At 44.0% G+C, this 23,978-nt stretch overlaps 1 protein-coding gene across 6 annotated transcripts in view; it reads right to left on the bottom strand.

Moving 5' to 3' along the window:
* The window catches only part of FLT1 (fms related receptor tyrosine kinase 1), a 182,002-nt gene that overhangs the window by 95,661 nt on the left and 62,363 nt on the right, over positions 1 to 23,978 (bottom strand). For all 6 annotated transcript variants that reach the window (XM_039254971.1, XM_039254951.1, XM_039254960.1 and 3 more), the window contains exons 10-12: positions 22,609 to 22,726; positions 20,172 to 20,341; positions 19,367 to 19,526 (exon numbers count right to left, since the gene is read on the bottom strand). In XM_039254971.1, the coding sequence (XP_039110902.1) occupies positions 19,367 to 19,526; positions 20,172 to 20,341; positions 22,609 to 22,726 (448 nt within the window). The remainder of the gene's footprint in view (positions 1 to 19,366; positions 19,527 to 20,171; positions 20,342 to 22,608; positions 22,727 to 23,978) is intronic.

Here is a 23,978-nt window from a genome sequence, read left to right as displayed (position 1 = left end):
GGTGAGCAGAAAGCCTGCTGGGCTCTCATTTATACATGTCGTGGGCGGATTATGGAGATTTTCAAACCAGGAGGAACTTCCTCAGGCCAGTTCCAGAAATAATGAGAGGTTGATCCTAGGTGGCCAATGGCAGCAGTGATTGACAGGAGAGGACTGTGAGACAATGAAGTCAGGGAGGGAGAAGGACAGACAGATGGGATGGAGATGACCAGCAAAAAGTTCTGTGATTGTCCCTCTCTGGTCTTTGAGCTGAGAAGGGACTCCGGACTGTTAAACCATCGAGTCTTCCTGGGTGGTCTCCCCCAGAGCATCGAGCACTTTCTAAGTGGTCCCCCTGGGCCGGCCACTCCAGCAGATGGGGCCATATCTGTTTATTCACTCGCCCTCACTGAAGAGCAAGGGCCTAGCATGTAACTGTCACTCCGTGTTGACACCTGTAAACATACACACCTGCGCGAGGGAAAGATACGCTGTTTCCAGGAAGAGCTTCCATTTTATTGGTCACTATTTTCAAACATACTGGTAAGTAGAGACCTAATGTACTAACTCCCCACATACTCACCACCCAGACTTAAGTTATCAAGATTTTGCCATAGCTGTTGGGTCTATCCTTATTTCTTTCCGTTTTCTTCTGTGAAGCATTTTATTTCATTTAAAATTTTTTAATGTTTATTACTTATTTTTGAGAGAGGGAGAGAGAGAGAGAAAGGACGAGTAGGGAAGGGGCAGAGAGAGAGGAAGACACAGAACCTGAAGCAGGTTCTAGACTCTGAGCTGTCAGCACAGAGCCTGATGTGGGGCTCGAACTCACGAACCGTGAGGTCATGACCTGAGCTGAAGCTGGATGCTCAACTGACTGAGCCCCCCAGGGGCTCCGTCTCCCGTGAAATATTTTAAAGCAAATCTCAGACGCGGTGCCATTTCAGCCCTACGTATGTCAGTGCATATCCCTAAAAGAATGCACACTTTGTAGGAGAACACCAATGCCGTTATTACGCCTAATTGTACCAACTCCATATATCAGATATTCCCTGATGCTTTAGAAAGGTCTCTTTTATACATGTTAGATTATAAGATTTAAGTTTAAAAAAAAGAATAATAAGGACTGGCCGTTCCTTACGGAATGTGTGCAGTTTCTGCCAGACAGTCTTTATAATCATCAGGTAAAGTAAGTGAACATCTGAACTGTTACTGACACGAACGAACCCAAGAGAAATTGTATACTTTCTCCTGTAACTTGAGACATGTTAATGCTATAGTTTTGAAATCACACGTCAGTTTGCTCTTTTTCACGATCAGTATTCTCTGTTCCCTAGACTGTAACATCCATGCCTTGATGGCCACGTGCCCTCACATCTTTCACACGCACTCAGCACGCATTCGGGTACATACAAGGGACACCTACCCCACATGTAGATGGGGTTTATCACACGCGTGCACACCTGTATTAGCCACGTGCGTGTGTACTTGGCACTGTGACATCAGAGAGCTGATGTTCTCTTATACCTGGAAGAGAAGCTTCTCCTTTCATTCTGTTTCTCCCCCAAAGACGTGACAAAGATCCAGGGTCGCCTCAGACAGAGACCTGAGTTGCATCCTCTTGGTCTTCAGGAAAAGGCAAAGAAATCTGGCAAAGCGCAGCAAGGCTCGGCACTTCCCTTGGGAAATGCAGTCTCCTGCCCGAGTTCACGCGGGGCTCTCACCCTCGGCCCCCCACCCCCACCTCTGCGGGCGGTCACGAGGCAAAAGCCCTACTATGGAAACTAGGGGCTGGACTCGCATCAAGGTCCTCCGAGTGCAGAGGACGGATTCCGTGGCTATTTTCTAATTTGGGGACTGCTTTTTTTTCCTTCATTTTTTCTTTTTCCCTCTTTGTAATTGGAACCATAAAAATAGAGCGTCATTTAGGAGCCTGACTATATAACAGCACTTGAAAAGAGATGGAGGGGGAGGGGGAGGGGAGTTTGCCTGAGCCTTAAGAATACATCAAGCTCTTAAGGAAGTAGATTGTGCCATGTTTGAAGATGCAGAGATAATCACTGTGCTGGGAACCGTCTTGAGGGGGGAGGAAGCCGAACAACAAGAGGAAAGCAGCGCTCACTCCTGATTTCGCACAGGAAGCCCACGGCACCTCCTGCCAAAGGGAGATAAGAAAGCTCCCAGGCACTATTCTGGACAAGGCCACTGTTATCAGCTTGGGCTCCACGCGGGCCTCTCCGTGCTCCAAGCCTCTGTCCCTTGCCTAATGAGCTTTCGGACTCCCACCTCCATTTGCATACAGCGCGCCAAATACAATAGCGCGGGGGTATTTATAACCATTGAGACGCAAAAGATTTCCGGGGTAAGAGTGTACTCCGTGTCATGTCATCAATTGCCCCGGAGTTGAAACAAATTAGCCTTGGACCAGAGATTGATACAAAGAAATTAAAACAAAACAGCCAATTATGCATCCAACACATGGCCCTGGAGATCCTACGCGGGACATGTCAGTCTGTCGAACTCCAAGAAGGAGCCCTCTGTCACACTCTCCCACCTGGTCTAAGTAACCGCGCGTAACAGGGAGGCACTACCCCCCACAGATGTAGAGGCCATTACAGACCTGCACGCTCTGGGTTGATTTTTCCTGGAGTGGGGATGGATTTGCCCCGTTCCCTTCACATTCATAAATATTTGGCTCCTATGTGACCAAAGGCAGATGAAGCCGGCCTGGGGCCACAGACAAAGGCAAAGCCAACACTGAGGTCAGAGTTACAATCTTGACTGCTGGTCGTCACAGGCAAGCTAACCAACCGCGGGCTGTAATAATTACAACACACATTGTGCACTATTCTACTCTACTGTAATAAGGGTATTTCCTACAGGCTAAGCACCATGCTAAGTGCTTCATATTCTCGATCTCACTAATTCATACGACACCCTAAGAAGTAGGTACTATCATCTCCCCTTTAAGGGACAGGGAAATTGAAGATTACAGAGGTTAAGTAAATTACCCCAGGTTAAACAGCTAGCAAACTGCAGAGGCAGAATTTGTCATCAGTTCTGACTCATTCAAGAATCTGTGCACTTAACTCTTACTCCATATGCAGAAGAATACCCACGTACTCTACATACTCTCATCACGTACCAAGAAATTGTGTGTTTGGTGCTTCTCTGCGTAGAGAAGAAAAGGCTTCTCAAACATTCACTATGCAAATTCCATGACTGCACTGGGGATTTAATGCTTTTTTCTAGCCCTCTGTGCAATAACGGTCAGCTTCTTTTCAAATTCAGCAAACAACTCTTGTCACACAACCAAGAGCTTGCATGCTCCGTGATTATGGTTTCTATTAGAACTCCCTCTCTCGTTCTAGTCTCTGAACTCAGTTCCTACTCCCCTTTACAAAGCCTTTAAATCACCTTTACAGCAAATGCAGTGTGGAACTTACCTGAAGGTACCCCTTTTGTGTACACCTGTGCTTTTCTTAGTGCTGGCTCTGATCAGCTCTGATTTTCAGACCTTCATCATTCCTCCTGCCTCCCTTTCCCCTCCCCCGACCTCAAACGCGGAGCTCACACTTTTTTCTTTAGAGGATGGGCCGTTGCATCTCCTAGAATGAGAAGGGAGAGTCCAGCCAGGTGAGCTTCAGCTGAGGATGGTCAGCATCTGTGTATTCTTTGTGCGGTGCTCTCACAGCGACTCCATGCTTCATTGGGCCTTTCTAGAAGTTGACCCTCTGTTTAGTGCCTGTAATGGTACCCAGGCCTCCTCTAGTTATCCAGGACAGCTCCTCATTTCCTAAATGATTTCTAGCAAATTTAAGAACCACCCCAATTCCGGAAGGTCTACTCTATAGCCTGACTCTCAAGATAAAGAGATATGGGTATAGGGTTTTTTTCGATTGCCTTTCACCCCATGATAAATAAATGATTCACTGACCTTTCTTTCAACATTTCTGGTCTGCTAACTCCTGACTCTTGGTTGGCTGAAGGGGAACTGGCTGTTACTGAGCTGACAGTTACTGTGCCAGGCCTGGCCTGGAGAGCGCTATATATATATATCTAAGTCCCACTAATTCTCACATCCGTCTTTGGTACTAAGAAAACCAGGACTCAGAGGCAGCAGACCTGGGATCAGAACCCAGATATCCTCAACTCTTTCTATCACATGAGAACTCAACCCATCACACATGACACATTCTGTTTCCAAGAAACTCCCGGAACCTTGCTCACCATGTTTCACAGAGTGAGTCTGGCTCAGAGTCACGGGCTAGAGGAGACCTCGGGCAGTCCTCTGAATCTAACTGGAACAAAGTCAGACACCAAGAGAAGCTGACAAATTAGCTTTCAAAAGCACCTAGTCCTTTGGTGGAGGGTGAAAGGGGCAGAGGACTATTCTATAATTACAGTTTTGACATAAATTCTGGTTTGTTTTGATCATAAAAATGTTTCGGTGTTAAAATTATAGGAACTCTCAGGCTCCTACTGGATCATGAATTCTATCACTTAAAAAAAGTCTTGCAATGTAATTGTGAATCCAACTTTTATCACCGTCTTTGTCTTCCCCTGTAACTTACTTGTGTGCGCACGATTCCTGGACATGTTCTAGGATGTTCTAGCATGAAGGAAATGTTCTAGGATGTTCTAGGATGAAGCTGGCCTGTTTCATCATGAACTCCAATACACTTGTGGTGGGCAGCTGACTTTAAAGAGAGCATCTGGGCTGGGGGTGTGCCGTGATGGGCTGAGCACCTAATACCCAACGGTATTTGAGCCTGAGTCATGCCTAGGAATGAGTGTATGCATCCGTGTTGAAGTAAAGCCCAATTTAGTTGGAAAAGAGGCTCTCAAAAGCTGTAAGAAATCTCAAGACAGAGAATAACTTCTCTCCCTTTTTTTCCTTTTTGGATGATGAAATCTGAGGACTTCTCTAGTGGGCTCTGCTTATCTGTTTAATGGGCTTGGACTGCACGTGCTACCTCTGATTAGAATCTGTTTGCACAGAATACTGAATCATTTCAAGTTAGGAAACAAAGGGGCAGAGCAGTCATAAAGAGCGAATCGAGGCTGTAAACTGTCTTTTAAAAAACTAGAAAGGAAAAAAAAAAAAAGGCCCCCTGGCAGCCTGCCAGATGAGCACGGACGGCCACGACCGGTCCCCATGATGGTGCGCCGTCCCGTAGAAGGGCCTGATGTAAACCTCCCTCTGCTACCATGGGGGTCGTGTCAAAACACGGGCAACCATGCGCCTGAGCCCTCAGATGAACAGAATCCACAAACACTCTCTGTTCCCTCCCCTCCCAGTCTCTCAAGACAAATGAAACAATACAGGGGAGGGGGCGCTGCAGAAGGTGTGGGCTGGAAGGAGTGTTTACACAGAATGGTTCCTCCTCCTTCTGCTCCAGGAAGAGGGCCCGGGGCTGCGGGGTGGTCACAGGGTCAGGCTGAGGGGATTCCAGACGGGTGACCCTCCTGCTCACGGAGAGACCTTGTGACACCTCGGAGCCCATACTGAAAACTACTTCTTGTGTGAATGGAGAGGGGGGAGCGGAGAAGGCTTTTCGCGGACTGAAGGCTCTGGGTCAGCTCCGCGGACAATGGTTGAGGTGATCCAGGGCCCTGGCCACCTCTGTTTCGATAAGAGCTTTTCCGTGAGCGTCTTGGCCCCGCTCTGCTTCCTGCTCTTCAGGGTCTCCTGGTCCATTCACACTCAGGACACGGCCTGTCTTTCCAGGCTCTGCCTTCCTTCCTCCTCTCTCCCTTGCTTGCTTCCATCAAGAGCTCCAAGCTGTCCCGGAGTCTGTCCTCTTTTACAGAATCTGAGTCACGACCGAGGCATCCTGGCAACCCTATCACCCTGGGTGACGAAGGGTAAATACTCCTGTGGCCACACCCAGTTGTGGGTCTTAATAAGAACCCCTATTCTGCTCATTCTTTTTTCTCCTAAGTGAAAGACTGGTCGGTCAGCTGAGGAAGGGTGAGTGGATAAACAAGGAATCTTTAGCGAGATCTCAAGAGCGGCCAAATAATGTCTTTTAACTTAAGGAGTCTTAAGGTGTTAACTCTATAAACATTTCAAACTATTGTTGCACTTTGCTTTCATGGAAAAGAAGAGAGCAGATTACTTGTTATAGAGCTGTCAATGTGGAAATGTCCAGAGAGCCTTCACGGGTAGAGGTGGGGAAACACAGTTTAACATCAGGAACGCGGAACGTGCAGCTATTCGGACCTGAGTTCCAATCATGATTTTACATCTTCCTGGTTCTGTAAGTTACCTGGACAGCAAAAGCCCAACGGTGAGGACCACAGTCCCAGAAAACGGCTCATAGGACTTACAGTCTTTTCAGTCCTTGGAACAGTTCTGAAATAGGCGGACCATATCACTTGTCGTAGATTTGCTTTGGTTGTAGGCTGCTGATCAGCACTAAGGGATGTGATGATTTCTGTCCCGTGATGCCCACTGGAGTGGAAACGTGGTTGAGGAGTCTGTGTCCTCCACAGCCCAAGGATTATGACAGGAGAAATCATTTTTCTCGGGTTTCAGTTCCCTGGGAGGCCGTACTTCCTTTGGTCTGTTTTCATCTGATGGGCCCCTTCACCTTACAAACCTCTCTCTCTCTCAACCAGAAAGCAAAAGCATATGTACCTATCTCTGTACTAGCCTGACCACATTTTCTCCTTTGATTCAGATTGGCTCAATTATTTACTGTACTCTTTGTGAAGCGCCTCAAAATCTTTGGGAAACAGATATGTCCTCAGCATTGCCGACTCAAAAGAAGCCACCCCATGTTTCTGTCTTACTAGTTTTCTATGGGGGTTAAGTAATGAACAGAAGGGAAATAATTCACAGACGATCCTTTGCATCAGCGACCATCAGGAAGATACTCAACGAGTTAATTTATGTCATTGCTTAGCAATGTGCCCAGCACATGGTCGATGGATCGATCATGTTTCTTGTAGTTTTATTATCTCACTAGATCAAGGACTTAGTCACTTAAGAGCAGAGACTATGTTTTGTTCATCATGATGACCGCAGGGCCTAACCCAGCGGCCCCATGAACAGGAGAGGAGAATGCCCGTCTCTTGCTCAGTTGGCCATCTGATGAGAAGCTTGACTCCTGACGATGGCCTGGCTAGATGTGGACTCAACCCTGTGTCAGATGTCAGCCCTGCCATCCATCACTTACCTCAAACGTGCTGAAAAACGGGGCACTACTGACCTTCAAATGACCTCACATGTATTCCCTCAACTAAGCACCATGTCACCACCATCAGTGCCTGTCCACTCACGGCGGGGACTGTTAATGGAGACAGAGGGTCTGCCTGGGACCTGAACGAACTGCTCACGGCATGTGACAAACTGACAGTCATGGACAATCTCAACTTAGGCAGTGATGCTGACATGTGGAGAAGCCTCTTCTGGTCTAACAGAAAATAGAAACCCAACCAGCAGTGGTCTCCTCCCTTCCTCAAAGGTAGACAAAAATGTTGGCTCATAATTCTTGGTCCCATTTTATTAAAATAAAAAGATACATATTTATACATATTCCATGTATGAAGTAAAATTGAGTCCTCTGAAAGAAGTAGAAGATTTAAAACCAAAAAAAAAAAAAAAAAAAAAAAAGAAGTAGAAGATTTAGCTCCTCCAGTTATTAAGGAACATACATATCTATTGAAGAGACGAGACAAGTCACATACATGCTCACAGAGCAGAATATTTTTTAAAAATACCAGAATCCAATTGAGCGCAAACAAGTAACATGCCAAGGACTCCTGTGCTACCATAGCTGGACAAGATTTGGGTCGCCAGACGTCTGAATTGCTGAGGCAGAATTCACAAAAGCGAGGAGATTCAGCATACTATAGCTCCTTTAATTTCCTAAAAAATCTGAAAATTCTACCATTTCTGGTCCCATCTTAATTTCTGTGGAGTAAATCACCAGGGTCAGAAAACCTGTCTAGGGGTGCCTAGGTTGAGCGTCCCACTTCAGCTCAGGTCATGATATCTCGGATCGTGAGTTCAAGCCCCGCATCGGGCTCTGTGCTAATAGCTCAGAGCCTGGAGCCTGCTTCAGATTCTGTGTCTCCCTCTCTCTCTGACCCTCCCCTGCTCACGCTGTCTCCCACTCTCTCAAGCAATAAATAAAACATTAAAAATTTTTTTTAAAAAAAGAAAAGAAGACGACCTGTCTAAAGACACAAGCGTGTACCCTGGGAGAACATTACCCTGACAGCATGGGTCAATTTGTCAGAATATCGTCAGCTTTCACAGCGTACTAGTGCGTGCATAATGCCACGTGGAAAGGGAGCTGCTTTTGCCAGCGGCACCCCCCAGAGCGATCCAAAACTACTGGACAACTTCCTGCAAATCTAGTTACGTGCAACGCATCAGCCATGGAGCTAAATACGTGATGTGTATCAGCTTCTGTGATCCCCCCCAAACAATCTTCCAATGTCAGTGCTATTATCTCTACTGTGCAGATCAGGAAACTCAGATCCACGGAGGTAGTTTATTGTACCCAGAAGCTGGCAGAGAGGAGCAGGTGGGAGAGCCAGGATTCGGGCTCCAGCGCCCATGACCTTAAACTCTAGACTTTATTTTTCTGCATCCTAACACCTTTTAAAATTGGTTCTTGATGTCATTAACCCTGGCCTATTAAAACATACATGCTTTCTGGATCATGAGCTTTTGCCCCCAAATTACTCAATGGGAGGCCTAAATAGTTACAGCCAATCTGAGTAGTGAAAATGAAGTGACCGGTTGATGCTGTGCTAAAAGACCACTCATTCATAGACTGGCGTGTCAACCAGGGCTCATTTCCTAACAAGGTACTTAAACTTCCTGTAAATGGTAATAATTATAGTAGCTGCCTCATAGAAGTTCTATAATAATTAAATAAGACAACGCATATAAGGCATATATTAAGTGCCTGTGGTCCTCTAGAGAAGTGCTCAATAATTTTCAGCTATGTAAGAAATAAACAGAAATCCTAGGCCATAAAGTCTTCTACTGGACATACTCTAAGTAGTCTCTAAACAACCATTTTTATTTTCCTCACCTTACTTCTTCACACTCACAAGACAAAATTTCTCAATAAGGTAGCAATTGGTTATCAGCTTACCCAATTCTTTTTTTAATATTTTTTTAACATTTATTCATTTTTGAGAGATTGAGTGTGAGTGGGGGAGGGGCAGAGAGAAAGCAAGACACTGAATCTGCAGCAGGCTCCAGGCTCTGAGCTGTCAGCACAGAGTCCAATGCGGGGCTTGAACCCACGAGCAGTGAGATCACGACCCGAGTCGTGTCGACCCGAGTCTGAAGTCGGACCCTTACCAGACTAAGCCACCCAGGTGCCCCCATCTTACCTAATTTTCAATAAAGGAGGCATATGGAACATTAAAAGCCTAAGGAAATGTGACAACATGCCCCCAGGTAATTTTTTTAAAATTTGAGTGAAAATCCAAGTTCTTGGAGTCTAAAGCTTTGATCTCCAGACACTCAGGACAGTTTTAGGGACACAAGGCACACGACACATGCTAACAATTTGGTACAGGAGGAAAACCACCAAAAACGAGCCTAAGAAAGTCTATCGGTCTGCAAGGGTGACACGGTGAGTCTATGGGAAGGAGACGGAACAGCCAGGAAGTAGAATGAATGGCTGGCTCAACTATTTAACCCCACATCAGATCCGGACTCACCTTGCCAATTTTTGGGTTTAATTTTTCTCCACCCAACTCTGATGAGCCGGCCAAATTTCTCTCCGAGCACGTCCTTCATAGCTCGTCAACCTACCCTCACCTCCATGCCACCCTGTCCCATCTACGTTCCTTTCCATTTGATGTTCTGGTGCTTCCCGACCATCTTAAGGACCCAAATCTTATTTACCCCATGGAGTTTCCTCTAAGCTGTAGTCCTCATCACTGACATCCACTGAAGCCATGAGGGTTCATTTATTCAACCAGATTACAGGCACCTTCCATGGAGACTCAACGCAATGTTATGGTGGAAATAAGAATAAATGGGAACAATAGAAAAGAAATCGGAGACTTGGGTCTAGTCCTGGGTTTGCATTAACTAGCTGTGAGGTGAGGGATAATTCTTTATCTCTGAACCACTTTCTTCTCTAGAACGCTCTTTTTAATCTCCAAAATTCCCCAATTCTAAGTGAATTAAGCACTTAAAGTGACTAGATCAAGGCCTGCGGAGGCTGACATCTGCAGCCACCATGTCCTCATTTTATTCACTCATCAACTGCAAACCCTATGCTTTCTCCTTCATGGTCTCTGGCCCCTCTCATTCTTCATCTCCCTTGCTTTCCTGGGACTCTTGCAAAACTCCATAGCTTTTGTGAGCCCCGCTGAGGGCTGAGTGCTTGCTGAATCCTAATTCAGAAAATTAATCCTGAACAACAAAGAAGGCAACTTACTTGACTTCCTTGCAAGAGATCAAATAAATACTCCTGCACGGGGGGAGAGTCACAGAGAGGGACAGTTCCACCAGAGTAAAAGTGCCAAGGTGACTGAGTAGCTACCCTCTCCTCAGGTTGGTCTGATTTAGGCCTGCTCATCCCATTGGGGTTCTTATTCCCTCAATGGGTCTATTCCCACCTGTAGGTCTGGGGCTCAACCCAGTGCAGGTGCTCACCAATTCCTAAAGTAACTGTGAAATCTGAGTCCAATTCTCCCATCTGCTGCTCCCCTTTCACCTCTCCCCTCCCATCCACAGTGCGACTCTCACTCAACAGGAGGACCCTGCACGATCACTGGTGACAAGGGTAAACCCACTGGGTTAAGCCAGTGACTCCCCAAACCTGTCCCCTCGAGGATTTCTGCTCCTTCCTCTGGGAATCCATGGGGGTGCACTCAGAGGAGCCCTGTGGGGGAAGCATGAGAAGTAATCTTCTGAAATGCCAACCTACGTTCCATTATCTGAAAGCACCTGAGAAAGAACTTTCTTTTTGCTAAGTTTGTTTTGAGAGAGAGGAGAGAGACAGAGAACAAGTAGGGGAGGGGCAGAGGTGGGAGGGGGAAAAAGAGAGAGAGAGAGAGAGAGAGAAAGAAAGAGACAGAGAGACAGAGAGAGAAGGAGTGAGGGAGAGAAAGAGAATCTTAGGCAGGATCCATGCTATCAGCGAAGAGCCCAACGTGGGGCTTAATCTTACAAACCATGAGATCATGGCCTCAGCCAAAACCAACAGTGGGATGCTTAACCGACTGAGCCACCCGGGCGCCCCAAGAAGGAATGTTCTGAGCTTCAGTTTCCTAATAGGGAAATTATGTCCATTATGTAGAATTGTACAGATTAGGGATACTATATGGAAAGGGACGAACACAACTCTGGCACTAGGGAGGGTTCACTGATTCCATCTATTACAGGCATTACCATTAAGTAGACAGTGGCATTCAAGGTGACAGGACACCCCGAAGGCTTCTAGAGAGAGTATGAAGAAATAAGTTCTAATGACCTGAAATGCATTATAAGACACCACCTGGCCATAGTCTAAATTCATCAGATCCTTTCTATCTTCTCAAGGCATCAGGCTCAACTTTTAAAACCATAGACTGGAGTCCATATTTCAAGCAACAGTCTACCAATTTTATTCTTTGCGTGACACCAGTGTGCGGGGAAAAACAGTCCACTAAGTTGGTGGAGATCTAATCAAAATGTAGATTTCCAAGAACAGGTACATGTCTTGGAAGTCATTTGCCCCATTTATCTATGACCTGAGGCTCCTGTGTCAGGACATTCATTTGTAGATTTGGTCATGAAAATGCCCCTTCACTTTTTAAAAATCTGTGAGCATGGCCCAAAATAATTTGAGAGGTTCTGCCGATCTTTGCAAGGAACCTTCCCAAACTGTCTGTCATTGCCTTCTGGTAGTCCTAATCCTGGGAAGCCACACTGAATTTTGTTCCAAAGATCCCTATAGAAACCACTCTGCATAGACTTCCTATGACTCAGCCCTTTGGTTTAATTTAAACGCATAATGAATGCTTGATAGCAATTACAGGAGACAGTTAATTCAGTAGAAACAATTATTCATCAACTTCTCACAAAGCACAGAAAAGTGGCAGACAGGCATTTGGCAAATGAACCCGTGCTCTGTTCTCAGGACCTTGTATGAAATATTAATAAGGGCTGTTGTCAAACATTCACATTGGACAACACGCACTTCCTGGTCCAGCAATTATATAACAGAAAGGAAGAAGTTTCTCATTAGTAACCAAACATTCACTTTTCGCTTGTGATGAATGCCTCTCATATATAAGATGGCGAGATTTATTTGAGCTTGCATTTTCAAGTTCAAAGTGCTGCCAAAGTGGTCTTTGGTGAATCTGTCTTTAAAAGCCCCCATTTCGATTCAAGGTCTTATGTATGGCAAATTAAAATTCTCGATAGCATGACTGGCTCGAGTCCACAGACCCAGACAAACGCTGCACAGAAAACGTCAAGAGACACATGGATACAAATTGTATATATACTCTAGAGGAACATGGTAAATATTAAAACATACAGTATGTGAGATTTCCAAAAGAAGGAGTCTTCTTAAGTTACCATCCCTCTGATATCTGACCTACATTTAGCCCCCAGGAAAAATGTTGACCTTTTCAATGTTGACGTTGTTAACACTTTCATTCTGTAGATAGAAGACACACTATGGGACATAAAACTCTTTCAGCAAAAAAAAATAATAATAATAGACATTCACGCTGGCAGTCAATTAAATCCTTGAGTACGTTTCTAATTAACTACCATTAACAACTGTTTTGTTTTGGTCCTCTTAGTTTTGTGCATCAGTGGGGTATGTAAAATTATGCTTCTCTCAAATGATCTATCCCTCACACATCCCTAATGATTCAGGCCTTCCTCATTTTGCCAATTTGCTGATGTAAACAATAGAGAGATGCAATTAAGCAAGCCCTCCTCACAGTTCTAGATGCTGCCACCTCCACTCATTTTGTAGGCCACCTCCCATCCCTCCTCCTACCAAGAAGGCCCACAGACCACACTCTGCCCCAGAGTGGTCTGCTTTACCTAGACCCACCCCTGCCCCCCAGTCCTCCACTGCTGGCCAGTGTTCAAAAATGGAACATCAAATTGTGTGACAGGGTTTATTACTTCCTACGAAACTTCTAAAGTGTGTAATTATCTGAGCCTCCAGATTGGGCTGGCTTTAGAGTTTCAGAAGCAGTTCCTTGAAATTCCATGTAGGTCTATTGGGTTCTTTTTTGAAAATTGACCATTTTAGCTAAGAAGGTAATACAGAGCACTCTACCCCCTGCACCTTCCACGAGTGGAGAATCCAATTATGTGTTTTACATTCTGAGGGGCTCCCTGGCAGAAGACCAAATAAAGCAAGCACGGTTTTAGGGCTAACCGGGCTAAGAATGATAATGCCTTTGCTTGGATGGGCTGGACCAGGACTGGTGAAGGTAGTCTGGGTTGGCACTGACGAAAATGTGGGTTGACACTCGTAGTGGGAGAACTGTGGGTTTTTTTTTTAATGGGTAGTTACCAGCATTATAATTACGGAGGCAGCTCCATAGCACAGAACACATACTTCCACATAAGTCTTTTTTTACAACCATTGTACTTTTATACAAGTTGATTTTTTTTCAGTGAATCTGGCATGGATCTGCAGAGTTAATCCTCAGGTCAAATTGCTTTACGATTTGTAAGAAGCAGAAGGGAAATATCAGTGTGCGACAACTCGGAAATTATTTCAAGCTTTTCTGAATGGAGTAAACGTCATTTTAAGTGATTTTCTCATTTCACTCACAAATAGCTGTGTATTAGAGGGAAGGGGAAGTGGGGCAGTTACCATCTACAGAAGGGGAAATTGAAGCTCAGATTAAATAACTGGCCAAGGTCACACAGAAGTCAGGGCCTGTGCCAAAAATAGAACCCACTTCCTTGCTTCCCAGGTCTCTGTCCTTCAGGCTGGGGAACCGATATTCTGCAGGTACATGTATACATAAAATAGTTACCAAATATGTTGGATCTTATAGAATTAAACATAAATGCTAATGGCCACTGGGGCTATCTTTGTTTCCTATGTGGTTGGCGTGAAAAGTAGATGGCGGACAGCATACTTGGGTTGAATACTAATGATGAGCAAAACGCATTTGTAAGATGCAGGCAATGTTTAGGGAGCCTGGGTGGCTCAGTCAGTTGAGCTTCCGACTCTTGATTTTGGCTCAGGTCATACAGATGAGTCAGGCAACAGTAAAAGCACAGAATCGTGCCTTAGGGGAATAAAGATCATGATCTCATGAACTGTGAGATCGAGCCCTGTGTCAGACTCTGTGCTGACAGCAGGGAGCCTGCTTGAAATTTCTCACTCTCTCTCTGTCCCACCCTGTCTCATGCGCACATGTGTGCACACGATCCCATCCCTCTCTCTCTCAAAATAAACGAACATTAAAAGATATATAAATATATTAAAAAGATGCAAGCAGTGTTTAATGTAACAGAAATAGCAGAAGTTTCTATTTTTATTGCTCATCACAGTCAGTAAAGAAAATGAGATTTTCACAAAGAACACAATACACTTAACAGTTTTCTCCGCTGAAGGATATCAGCGTAGGCTGTGGGGCGACTCTGTTCTAGCCTGTCAGTGTTATTTGTGGCCTTGACAGGTAGATGGGGAGAGAGGATGAAAGCAGCCTGTGACAGGAAGAATGAGCGCTCTAAAAACAAAGCTGCAGTAACTGATGGTCACAGGCCCTCCCCCTCCCTGGAGAAAAGGCCCAAACACAGTCCACATTTGAAAAGTGGGGCTTAGTGTTGAAAGGAAGGAAAGACAACCTCAGAAACCACTGTGCCGACCCTGGGCGCTGACGGGAAGGTGAGCTACATTAATGGCTTAATGGCGGGTGCCAGGAAGGATGGCCCAGGAGCGGCCCACCCTCACTCACCGCACTCTTGTTTGTGGGGAGTAAATGAGCCAGCCAGGCCGAAAATTCTCCAGTCAGGTATGGGCAGGGCTCCTGGGTGCTCACGCATGTGTAAATTAAAGCAGTCCTGCAACACCTCAGACTCTTCCTGAGAAAATGTAACTGGCTGACCTGGAGTGCCCACGTCACGCCAAAGCTGTCCTGTGTGCTCCCTGTTTCCTCCTGGGCCCCCCAAATCCATCTCTTCCACTTCCCAAAGAGGGGTCCCTTCCCTCCAGCCCAAGAGGGTGACTCGTTCCTTTAGAGACCAATCTCCACACAGCAAACTAGGCACCAAACTAGTCCCAAAATGATACGTGGCAAAAGACTACGCGAGCCAGACTAGCTCACCGCGGGGGCGGGTCAGGAGTCCCACTTAGTTCTTCAAAATCCAGGGGAGAGGCAAAGTTCTAGAATCTACTATGGGCTTGCCAAGTAGGAGTCAGCCCTCCCACATCCTACTCTGCCCCACCCTGGCCTTCGCCAAGTCACCGGTCAGAACCACTTCCTTCCATGACAGAAACGAGTGAGGAAAGCAGGCCGGGACTGCTACTTCAGTCTCCCAAGGCACAGTTTTGTGCTTTCACTGTTGCCTAACTCATCTGTGTGTCCTTCGTTTTTCTTCCGAAACGATCATGTTCAGTTTTCCTCAGTTCTACAGCACTGGTCTACTACACTTCGATTTCTCAAGCACAGCAAAATCACAGTTTACTTTCCATGACTTGGGTTCCCTTCTCGGAAGCGTTAGGTTAGAAATTGTCACTGTTGGGAAACTAGCTTTGTATGTAGGCGGAAAATTCTTCACAAGTTCCTTAAAGGTCTGGGGGCTTATTTAGAGAGTTTACACACACACACACACACACACACATACACACACATACCGCCAGCAGTAATCACAGCCTCGCCTCCCCATGGTGCTCTGGACTCTCCCAAACACACTACATCATTTGATCCTCATAGTGGCTCTGTGAAGTGTGTGTAACTATCTTTATTTTATACTAACAGAAGCTATAAACTACCCACACGTGAAAGTGCTATAAGCTTAACACCCTTATGCATATTCCCTAGGTGATGCCCACACTAACACGGAACAAGTTTAGGAATATCTACTTAGAAACCTGTGCTAGTTGCTGAGGATGAGAAGGAATCCAAAATTCCACTTCATTGAGTATTGATCAATTATCGTAATGCTATTAAAAATTCAAAAGAGGGGCGCTTGGGTGGCTCAGTCGGGTAAGTGTCTGAGTTCAGGTCATGATCTCATGGTTCATGGGTTTGAGCCCCCCATCAGGCTCTGTGCTGACAGCTAGGTGCCTGGAGCCAGCTTCGGATTCTGTGTCTCTGTCTCTGCCCCTCCCCCGCTCATGCTCATTATTTTGAATAATATTTTTATTATTCAAAAATACACACTAACAATTTTTTTAATTGAAAAGAAATATTCTAGTTTTACGACCTAACCCCTCAAATGTGCAGCAGAGTAAAAGGGGAAAAGATTCTGTGATTTCCTCTCTGCTCGTTTGGAATCTGAATTGAAAAGGAACCACTTTTTTCCTCATTTCTTTTATTCCTAATGTTTTAGAAGAACTCTAGGTGGATCAAAAGCATAGCTAAAACACAGCTCAGCAGGGGATCACATTAAAAAATGAAGTTTCTGTGCATTTTATTTATGGCTCTTAATTTCAATAGGTGAATTAGTTGGGCAGTAGTTCTGACAGTTTTAAAAATATATATTCATGTATTTACTGGACTCCAGAAAACTGTACAATCTAAGTCTGAACCTCTTTAACTTAGATACATTAACCAGTTTGCCATATGAAACCGATTAATAAGTTTGAGCTCCTTAAAACACATTCAAACCTCAAAACTAAACTAAAGCTTTGATTGTGTCCATACATAGATATGTCCTTGAACTAGAGCCTAAAATTTAAATACCAAGACTTATCCTATATATTCAAGAGTAATATTATTCACCTAATCTCTTGACAGCCATGCGTAGCTTCCACCATGCAAATATGTTACTTTGTAACTCAAAATAAGATTCTAAAAATTCACCCAAAAGAATGCCCTTTATTCAAATGTCACTAACTAAAATTCCTATGACGGAATCTAGATGTTAGGTATACAAAATACATTTACATAAAAACATATCTGAAAACTTCTAATAATTAAGGAAGGATCCATTTATCTGCCAATTTTAGCTTCTGTCTAAAATAAATCTAGAAGCAGATTTATTCTATTTATGTCCTAGTGTGCAAAGCTCCCGTAGATCTTTCTCGACTATTTCTAAGTTAAATGTACTGTTTTAACCAGCAAAAGTCCAATCTCGGCCTGACCCACGTAAGGCACTCAGTCTGTCAACTAAAGAAAAAACTATGAGAACTTCCGGTGGATGTGCACAATTCGTAGCAGATAATTTCAAGCAACAATTTTTTTTAAATGAAGCATCACTGAAAATCTTAAAGCTTTTGTTTCTGATCTGTCTTGTGATCGGTTTAAAAAATGCCTTGAACAGACAGTACGTGAAATGGTCAACAAACACTTATTGAAGAGCTGAAGCACTGCTCCGAGACTTGAGAGAAGTCAAAGAGAGTGAGAGCTCGGTACCACAAAGAAATCAGAGAGCAAGGGAGTTGATGTCTCCAAAGTTTTACTTCGGTTGACTTCATTCCCCAAATACATTTTTTAAAGTTTATTTATTTACTTTGAGAGAGCACTGAGGAGGCGCAGGGAAAGAGGAGAATCCCGAGCAGACTCCACACTGCCAGTGCGGAACCCAATGTGGGGCTCAAACTCACAAACTGTGAGATCATGACCTGAGCTGAAATCCAGAGTCAGATGCTTAACCAACTGGGCCACTCAGGTGCCAAACCATATTTTAATAGCATTATTCAAACCCAGCTTTATAATATAACGTTCCCTCACAATTGTTATTTTCTCACAGAGTTCCCAGGTCTATCCTAAATAGAATTGAAATTTTAGATTTGTTATTATCAAAACAAAAATTAAAAACATCTATAAAAGACGAGGTTATTCTACGAAAATTCACTTTATGCTTTTCTCTGAATAGCTTATTTTTCATTTATTTGCATGTCAAGTTAGCACAAATACGGGAACGGATCCACAAATATGTACGCCTACCCCTACGTTCGCAAAATCATACAAGATCTCGGTAGATCCCGCTCTGTTTTGGGTTTAATACCCACAGTGGTAAAGAAGAATTCAAGATTTGTGATTTCTCCATATTTCTATTCTTAGAAAATGAAAATGATATTCAGATAAGAAATCAGGACATGTGTGGCAACAGCTACTTCTCAGGAGCCCTAGACCTCATGAGTAACTTTCACTCTCAGAATAAAAGGCCTTACACGAAGGATTAAAACACAAGATGAAGAAAAGCTGACATTGCAAGGAGAATCTAAAACACCGAACGGCTACTTCCACTTGTGCTAGCATTGTGCCTTCCTTAGCGTTTAGCAAGCTAATTCTTTTGTTCTGATTTTTTCTTTTTGAATAGCACTTTTCCCCAACACTCTACAAGCGGAGTTAAGAGCAATAAAGCTAATTTTATAGCAGGATGATCATTCTTGGGCAGGCTCAATAATATCTTATTGTTGCACTTATTGATTCTATTCCTGTTCTTCAAATTGGCTCCCATGAACTGTCCTTAGCATCGTTCCTCTAGACTAAACAAAAATGGGAAAAGAGCAAACAGGGCTGTCATCAACAGGAAGCAAGGAAACCCTGTATGATGACCAGAAGGTAGGGATGTATCCACTCAGCAAATACACAGTGAGCATCAACTACTATGGGCACCGCACCCCTAAGATACAGAGGTGCTCTCAGTCAGTTTCAGGGTTAGGAAAGACGAATGGACGCACACCTGGCAAAGTCACAAGGGTGTGAACGGGGTGTGGTTCACACTGAAGAGGGAGAAAGGGGTCTGAATGGGGCAGTTAGGAGCATTCTCAGCGGAGAAGCTAAGCCTTAGGGGAGAAGGAAGGACTTCTCAGGAGGCAGCAAATGGGTGGAAGTGCATTTCAGATGAATGGAAGAGCATGAGTAGCGATCACCAGTGCAGGGACGATCTCACATCGTATCCGATGTTCACAAAATGAGAAGCAGGTAGCTGAATGACCCGAAGCCTGGGGATTCTCAGTTGAAAACGAGACTGGAGTTCAAATCTGAGTTTCCAAAAAAGGCTCACAAGGCCACCTTAATTCTGTCCCTGTGCCCCCCAAACTATAAACTAGAGAGAAAAATGATGAAATGGTTAGAAATGAGTAAGGAATAAGAGTAGATAATGCCTACTTTTTCCCAGGCGAGGGGAAGACTTTGCTCCAAATATGGATGCATACCCCGTCTGCAAACTTCCATCTCTGTCCATTGAAGAATCACAAGTCCAGGCCTCACAAGTATTTGAGAGTTAGTCAGTCAGGAAGTAAACTGTCCTTACCTTGCTTTAGAATGATTATGGTTACAGGGACGCCAGAACCACGTGACTGTAGGCTGAGGGATACCATAAATGGTACACGTCAGGCTCTGTCTGCTGTCCAGAGGGTAGAGGGTTGGGTCTGGGAAGGATGACACGGCCTTTTCATAAATCTGGGGTTTCACTGGAAGGGAGATGAACAGGACAGGAGTCAAGAGCTGTGCAGTGACTTTCTCCCGGGTCACAACCCAAAGGACTGCATTCTTACCGGTTTCGATGTCAGGGAAACAAACACATATCTGTCGGCATTACAGCTATTTTTTTTAAGTAGAAGTGTTTTGATAACAGTAAAGAATTGATTCCATGGTATGTACATCATGATTATGGTTATAAAAAAATTTATTGCTTACAGAAGACAACAAGCAGATGTGAAATCATTTTGATGGGGGCATATGTGGTTTTTAAAATAATTACTTAAAAGGGGCACCTGGGTGGCTCAGTCAGTCGGTTGAGCGTCCGACTTTAGCCCAGGTCATGATCTCACGGCTCATGAGTCTGAGCCCTGCATCAGACTCTGCACTGACAGCACAGAGCCTGCTTCTAAGCCTCTGTCTCCCACTCTCTCTCTCTCTCTCTCTCTCTCTCTGCTCCTCCCCTGCACATCCTCCCTCTCTCTCTTGCTCTACAAAAATAAAACATTTACAAATACACAAATAAAATACTTAAAAGTTTGTTTCCTTTGATGTTGCCACATTGCCTTTTGACTTACAATTTTTCCTGAACTTCACTCCTCCCCAGAACCAGAACGAGGTAGGAACGGTAAACTTACCATTTACAATTAAAGTGGTGGTAAGGTTTTTAAACACACTGTACTTCTTTACGGCCAGCAAGATTGTGTAATCTCCTGCATCTTCTGCGGCAACATCTTTGATGATTAGTGAGTAGCCATGAACCAAACAGCGAGCTGATTTCTCAGTCACAGGGAACCCATCTTTTAACCTGTGGTTAAGGGCATGGGCATGAGGTCATTCCACACTGCCTCTCGGATAACACATGAACACTGTCATTTACGTTTGTGAGCTCAAGTGGCTATGTTCTAAGTCTTTCATCTCAACATTCATTGAAAAAATTGAGTCTCTAACTTTCCAGTAAAGCCAGGTGGGGTTTTTAAACTAAGAAACACGGAGCACCCGGCTGGCTCACTTGGAAGAGTGCCTGACTCTTGATCTCGGGGTCATTAATTTGAGCCCCACACTGGGTGCAGAGAGTACTTAAATGAATAAAAAAACTTAAAGAAAAACTAAACTGAGACACACTTCACATTTATTGGCAAGGAGGAAGAAGTCCCTTGAAGGAAGAAAGAAAAGTGATGGTTTAAGGTACCCACAGGGATGCTGGTCACCATGCGACTTAAGTATTAACCCAGAAGCACTGGCTGATCCCATCCAGATGTTTTTCCGAGTTTTCCATGAGGCTTCATCAGCAGTACAAGGGCCATTGTAAGTCAGATCAACTAGATCATTTCTCCAGATAAAAATAAAAATAGACTTTTCTATTGTGGTCTCATGTGGAGTTCTTATTAGTTGAATAAATGGTCACCCCAGTTGTCCCTTTCATCAACTATAGTGAAACCAAGATTATCCAGATTTTTCCCCAGAGGAAGAATAGTTAAGGCACAAAACTCACAAACAAAAGATACAAAACTTAATTTTTTTTTTTTTTTTTTTTTTTTTACTTTAAACATATCAAGGCCTAGACATCCTGCAATTGGGAACAGAACCCGGAGTCGGGAGTCCTCAATGCTTGGCTCCACTCAGCCGCTCTGTTCTGCACATCTGGCTTGTCCGTGGAGGCATGAGGTTTCTCCCAGTTTTCTAGAGTTTTGCGAAGATTTAACTCTAAAATTCTATGAGTTCATAACACTGCACAGCTCTTTTACTGGGTGTTTTTAAATCCGTTAATTTATTGTGTTCTGCATAAAGGCAGAACATCGGAAATGGTAACAGTTCATATCCACGCAAGTCCTGCAGGCAAATTTCCTGGTTGGTTCTGAAGCGGTCCACATGACTATGCTCTACTTTATGACTGCAAATAGCATCTTAGTTTACTTTAAATTGCTTCCCATTGTCAATCAGTGTTTTCAAAGCTGCATGGTATATGCGTTTTAGGTCCTGGCTACATAGTTACTGAAGAAATTGGCACCATTTAATAGATGGGGATGCTCTCAGATGCTTTGGAAAGAGCGAATGTATCACCTAGAGTGATTCAATTCCTCTGAAGGGATAATGGACACTCATGGGGAATGTACTATTGGAATTTTGGTACATCATAATACAAACAAAATATCTCTCTTTTCCTGTGACGGCACGGAGGGGCAGAGCACCGAGTTAAACTTTCTCTTTAACTCCCTATTAACTGTTTGAGGAAACTGGAAACAAATACTGCGATCACATGCTATCGAAAGCAAAATAAGGGTCGGTGGAGGTAATTCCACAGTGGTACCACTTCTATATTGTCTGGGTTGTTTTCCTAATCGGTTTTCGCACTGTACTCTTTGTTTAAAACGTAATGGTCTGAGCCAAAGATATTGGCGTTTGAAAATGATTTCACAAAATGACTGCAGATTATAAACAGATTACATTGTTTTATATCAGGTGTTGTGCGAACAGAAAAAAAAACCTGCCTCAGGAGTTTCTGAATATGCAAACTTCAAGCCAAAAAAACCCCACAAAAAAAACAAAACTTAATTAGTTCAAGTAGGTCCATTCGCCCGCCTCTACAACTGAATAAGTTCTTGTCTCTATTAATGTTTGTTTAATTTTAAAACAAGGCTGGAACTTTCATCCCAGCTGTGGATAAAAGAATTACTTTCAGATAATAAAAGAATTATTATCCTCATTACAAGGGCCCACTTCTTCAGGGTTAATAGAGCATGTGACATATTCAAGATGCTTCCTATCCATTGCTCAACACACTCCATTCAAAGGACGTTGACATCATAGGGAGGTTTCAAGCTGCAGAAAGTAGTCACAGGGAGTGAATGGGACACTCACCTAATCTCTTGCTCTGTCCTGTGACCCTCCAGGCAGGTCTACCTCCCTCCCAGCCAGCCCAGAAATCCACAGCGTTCTCTGCTTTCTACCGCTCTTTGGGGACCTTATCTTGCTATTTTTTTTTTTTTTTCAGGAATTCAAGGCACTGGGCTCCTGCATCTTCCCACTTGCACAGCATATCTTAAACTGATAGGGAAATAATTATGGTCCTACCATAGGACTTCTGGTGAGGGAAATGCCTTCACTTTCGCAGACAGCCTGTAAGACCGCTTTCCAGCCACGGTTTCCAGCACCTGCTGTTTTCGATGTTTCACGGTGATGAATGCTTTATCTTCCAAAGGAGAGGTGATAAATAGATTAGAAAAGACTATGTTTATCTTGAATAGGACAAAAACAACCCAAATCCCTGACTCATTCAAGGTGCAAGCAGTGACTGGGCACCTGGGTGGCTTAGTCGGTTAAGCGTCCGACTTTCGCTTAGGTCATGATCTCGCGGTTCGTGGGTTCGAGCCCCGCGTCGGGCTCTGTGCTGACTGCCAGCTCAGAGCCTGGAGCCTGTTTCAGTCTGTGACTCCCTCTCTCTCTGACCCTCCCTTGCTCACGCTCTCTCTCTCTCTAGAAATAAATTTAAAAAACCTTAAAAAAAAATTTAAAAAAAAAAGGTGCAAGCAGTGACTAAACAGAGCTGAATTTTAATCAAGACTATCGATGAGACCAAATATTGATCCACAAACAAAAGAATTCAGAAGCACTCTAAGCGGTGAAAATACTTTCACATCAAATGGTTGCAAGTAAAACAGAAAAGGAGAGGCAGGGAACAGAAAGTAGAACACCTCAGATATCCACATCGCAAGAACAGAAGAGTATAGATACTTCTAAAAAATCTACTTGCCCCATGTGAGTATAATGGAACAAAGTCTTTGGACACCTTAAAATAACTGATTTGATTTAAAAAATCTACTGGAGAAAGTCAAGAGGATATCAAAAGGGGCACCGGGGTGCATCAGTCAGTCAAGCATTTGACTCGGGCTCTGGTCATAATCTCAGTTTGTGAGTTTGAGCCCCATATCCGGCTCTACCTTGACAGCTCAGAGCCTGGAGCCTGCTTTGGATTCTGTCTCCCTCTCTCTCTCTGCCTTCCTTCTCTCTGCCTCCCTTCTCTCTCTCCTTCTCTCTCTCTCTCTCTCTCTCTCTCTTCTTCTCTCTCTCTCTCTCAAAAATAAAAAACATTAAAAATTTTAAAAAAAGAAGACTATCAAAGGCCATTGCCAGAATTGTTCCACAGATTCTCTCCCTCACCATTTTCCTTTTAAATAGTGGAAATAAGTAAGGTTTTTAAGGACTCCAAAGAAGCTTAAGTATTTTCTTTATAGATCTTGCCTACCGGAATTAAGCAACAACATTAGGACTTCCTGAGACTAACACCAGGGATGAAATCACATCAATTCTAAGTAATTTATCACACCACATTTTCATTTCTCTAAATCCTGGTGGTACCTGACAGATTTTCCCCATAGAATAAAGGTAAATCTGTCATATTTTTCTGGCTTGTTCATATGGAACACTAAAAAAAATTAATATAG

The sequence above is a fragment of the Hyaena hyaena genome, unplaced genomic scaffold, assembly GCF_003009895.1.
Source record: "Hyaena hyaena isolate Hyena2069 unplaced genomic scaffold, ASM300989v1 scaffold_11, whole genome shotgun sequence".
Classification (NCBI taxonomy): Eukaryota; Metazoa; Chordata; class Mammalia; order Carnivora; family Hyaenidae; genus Hyaena; species Hyaena hyaena.
This window is presented reverse-complemented; position numbering and strand designations above follow the sequence as displayed.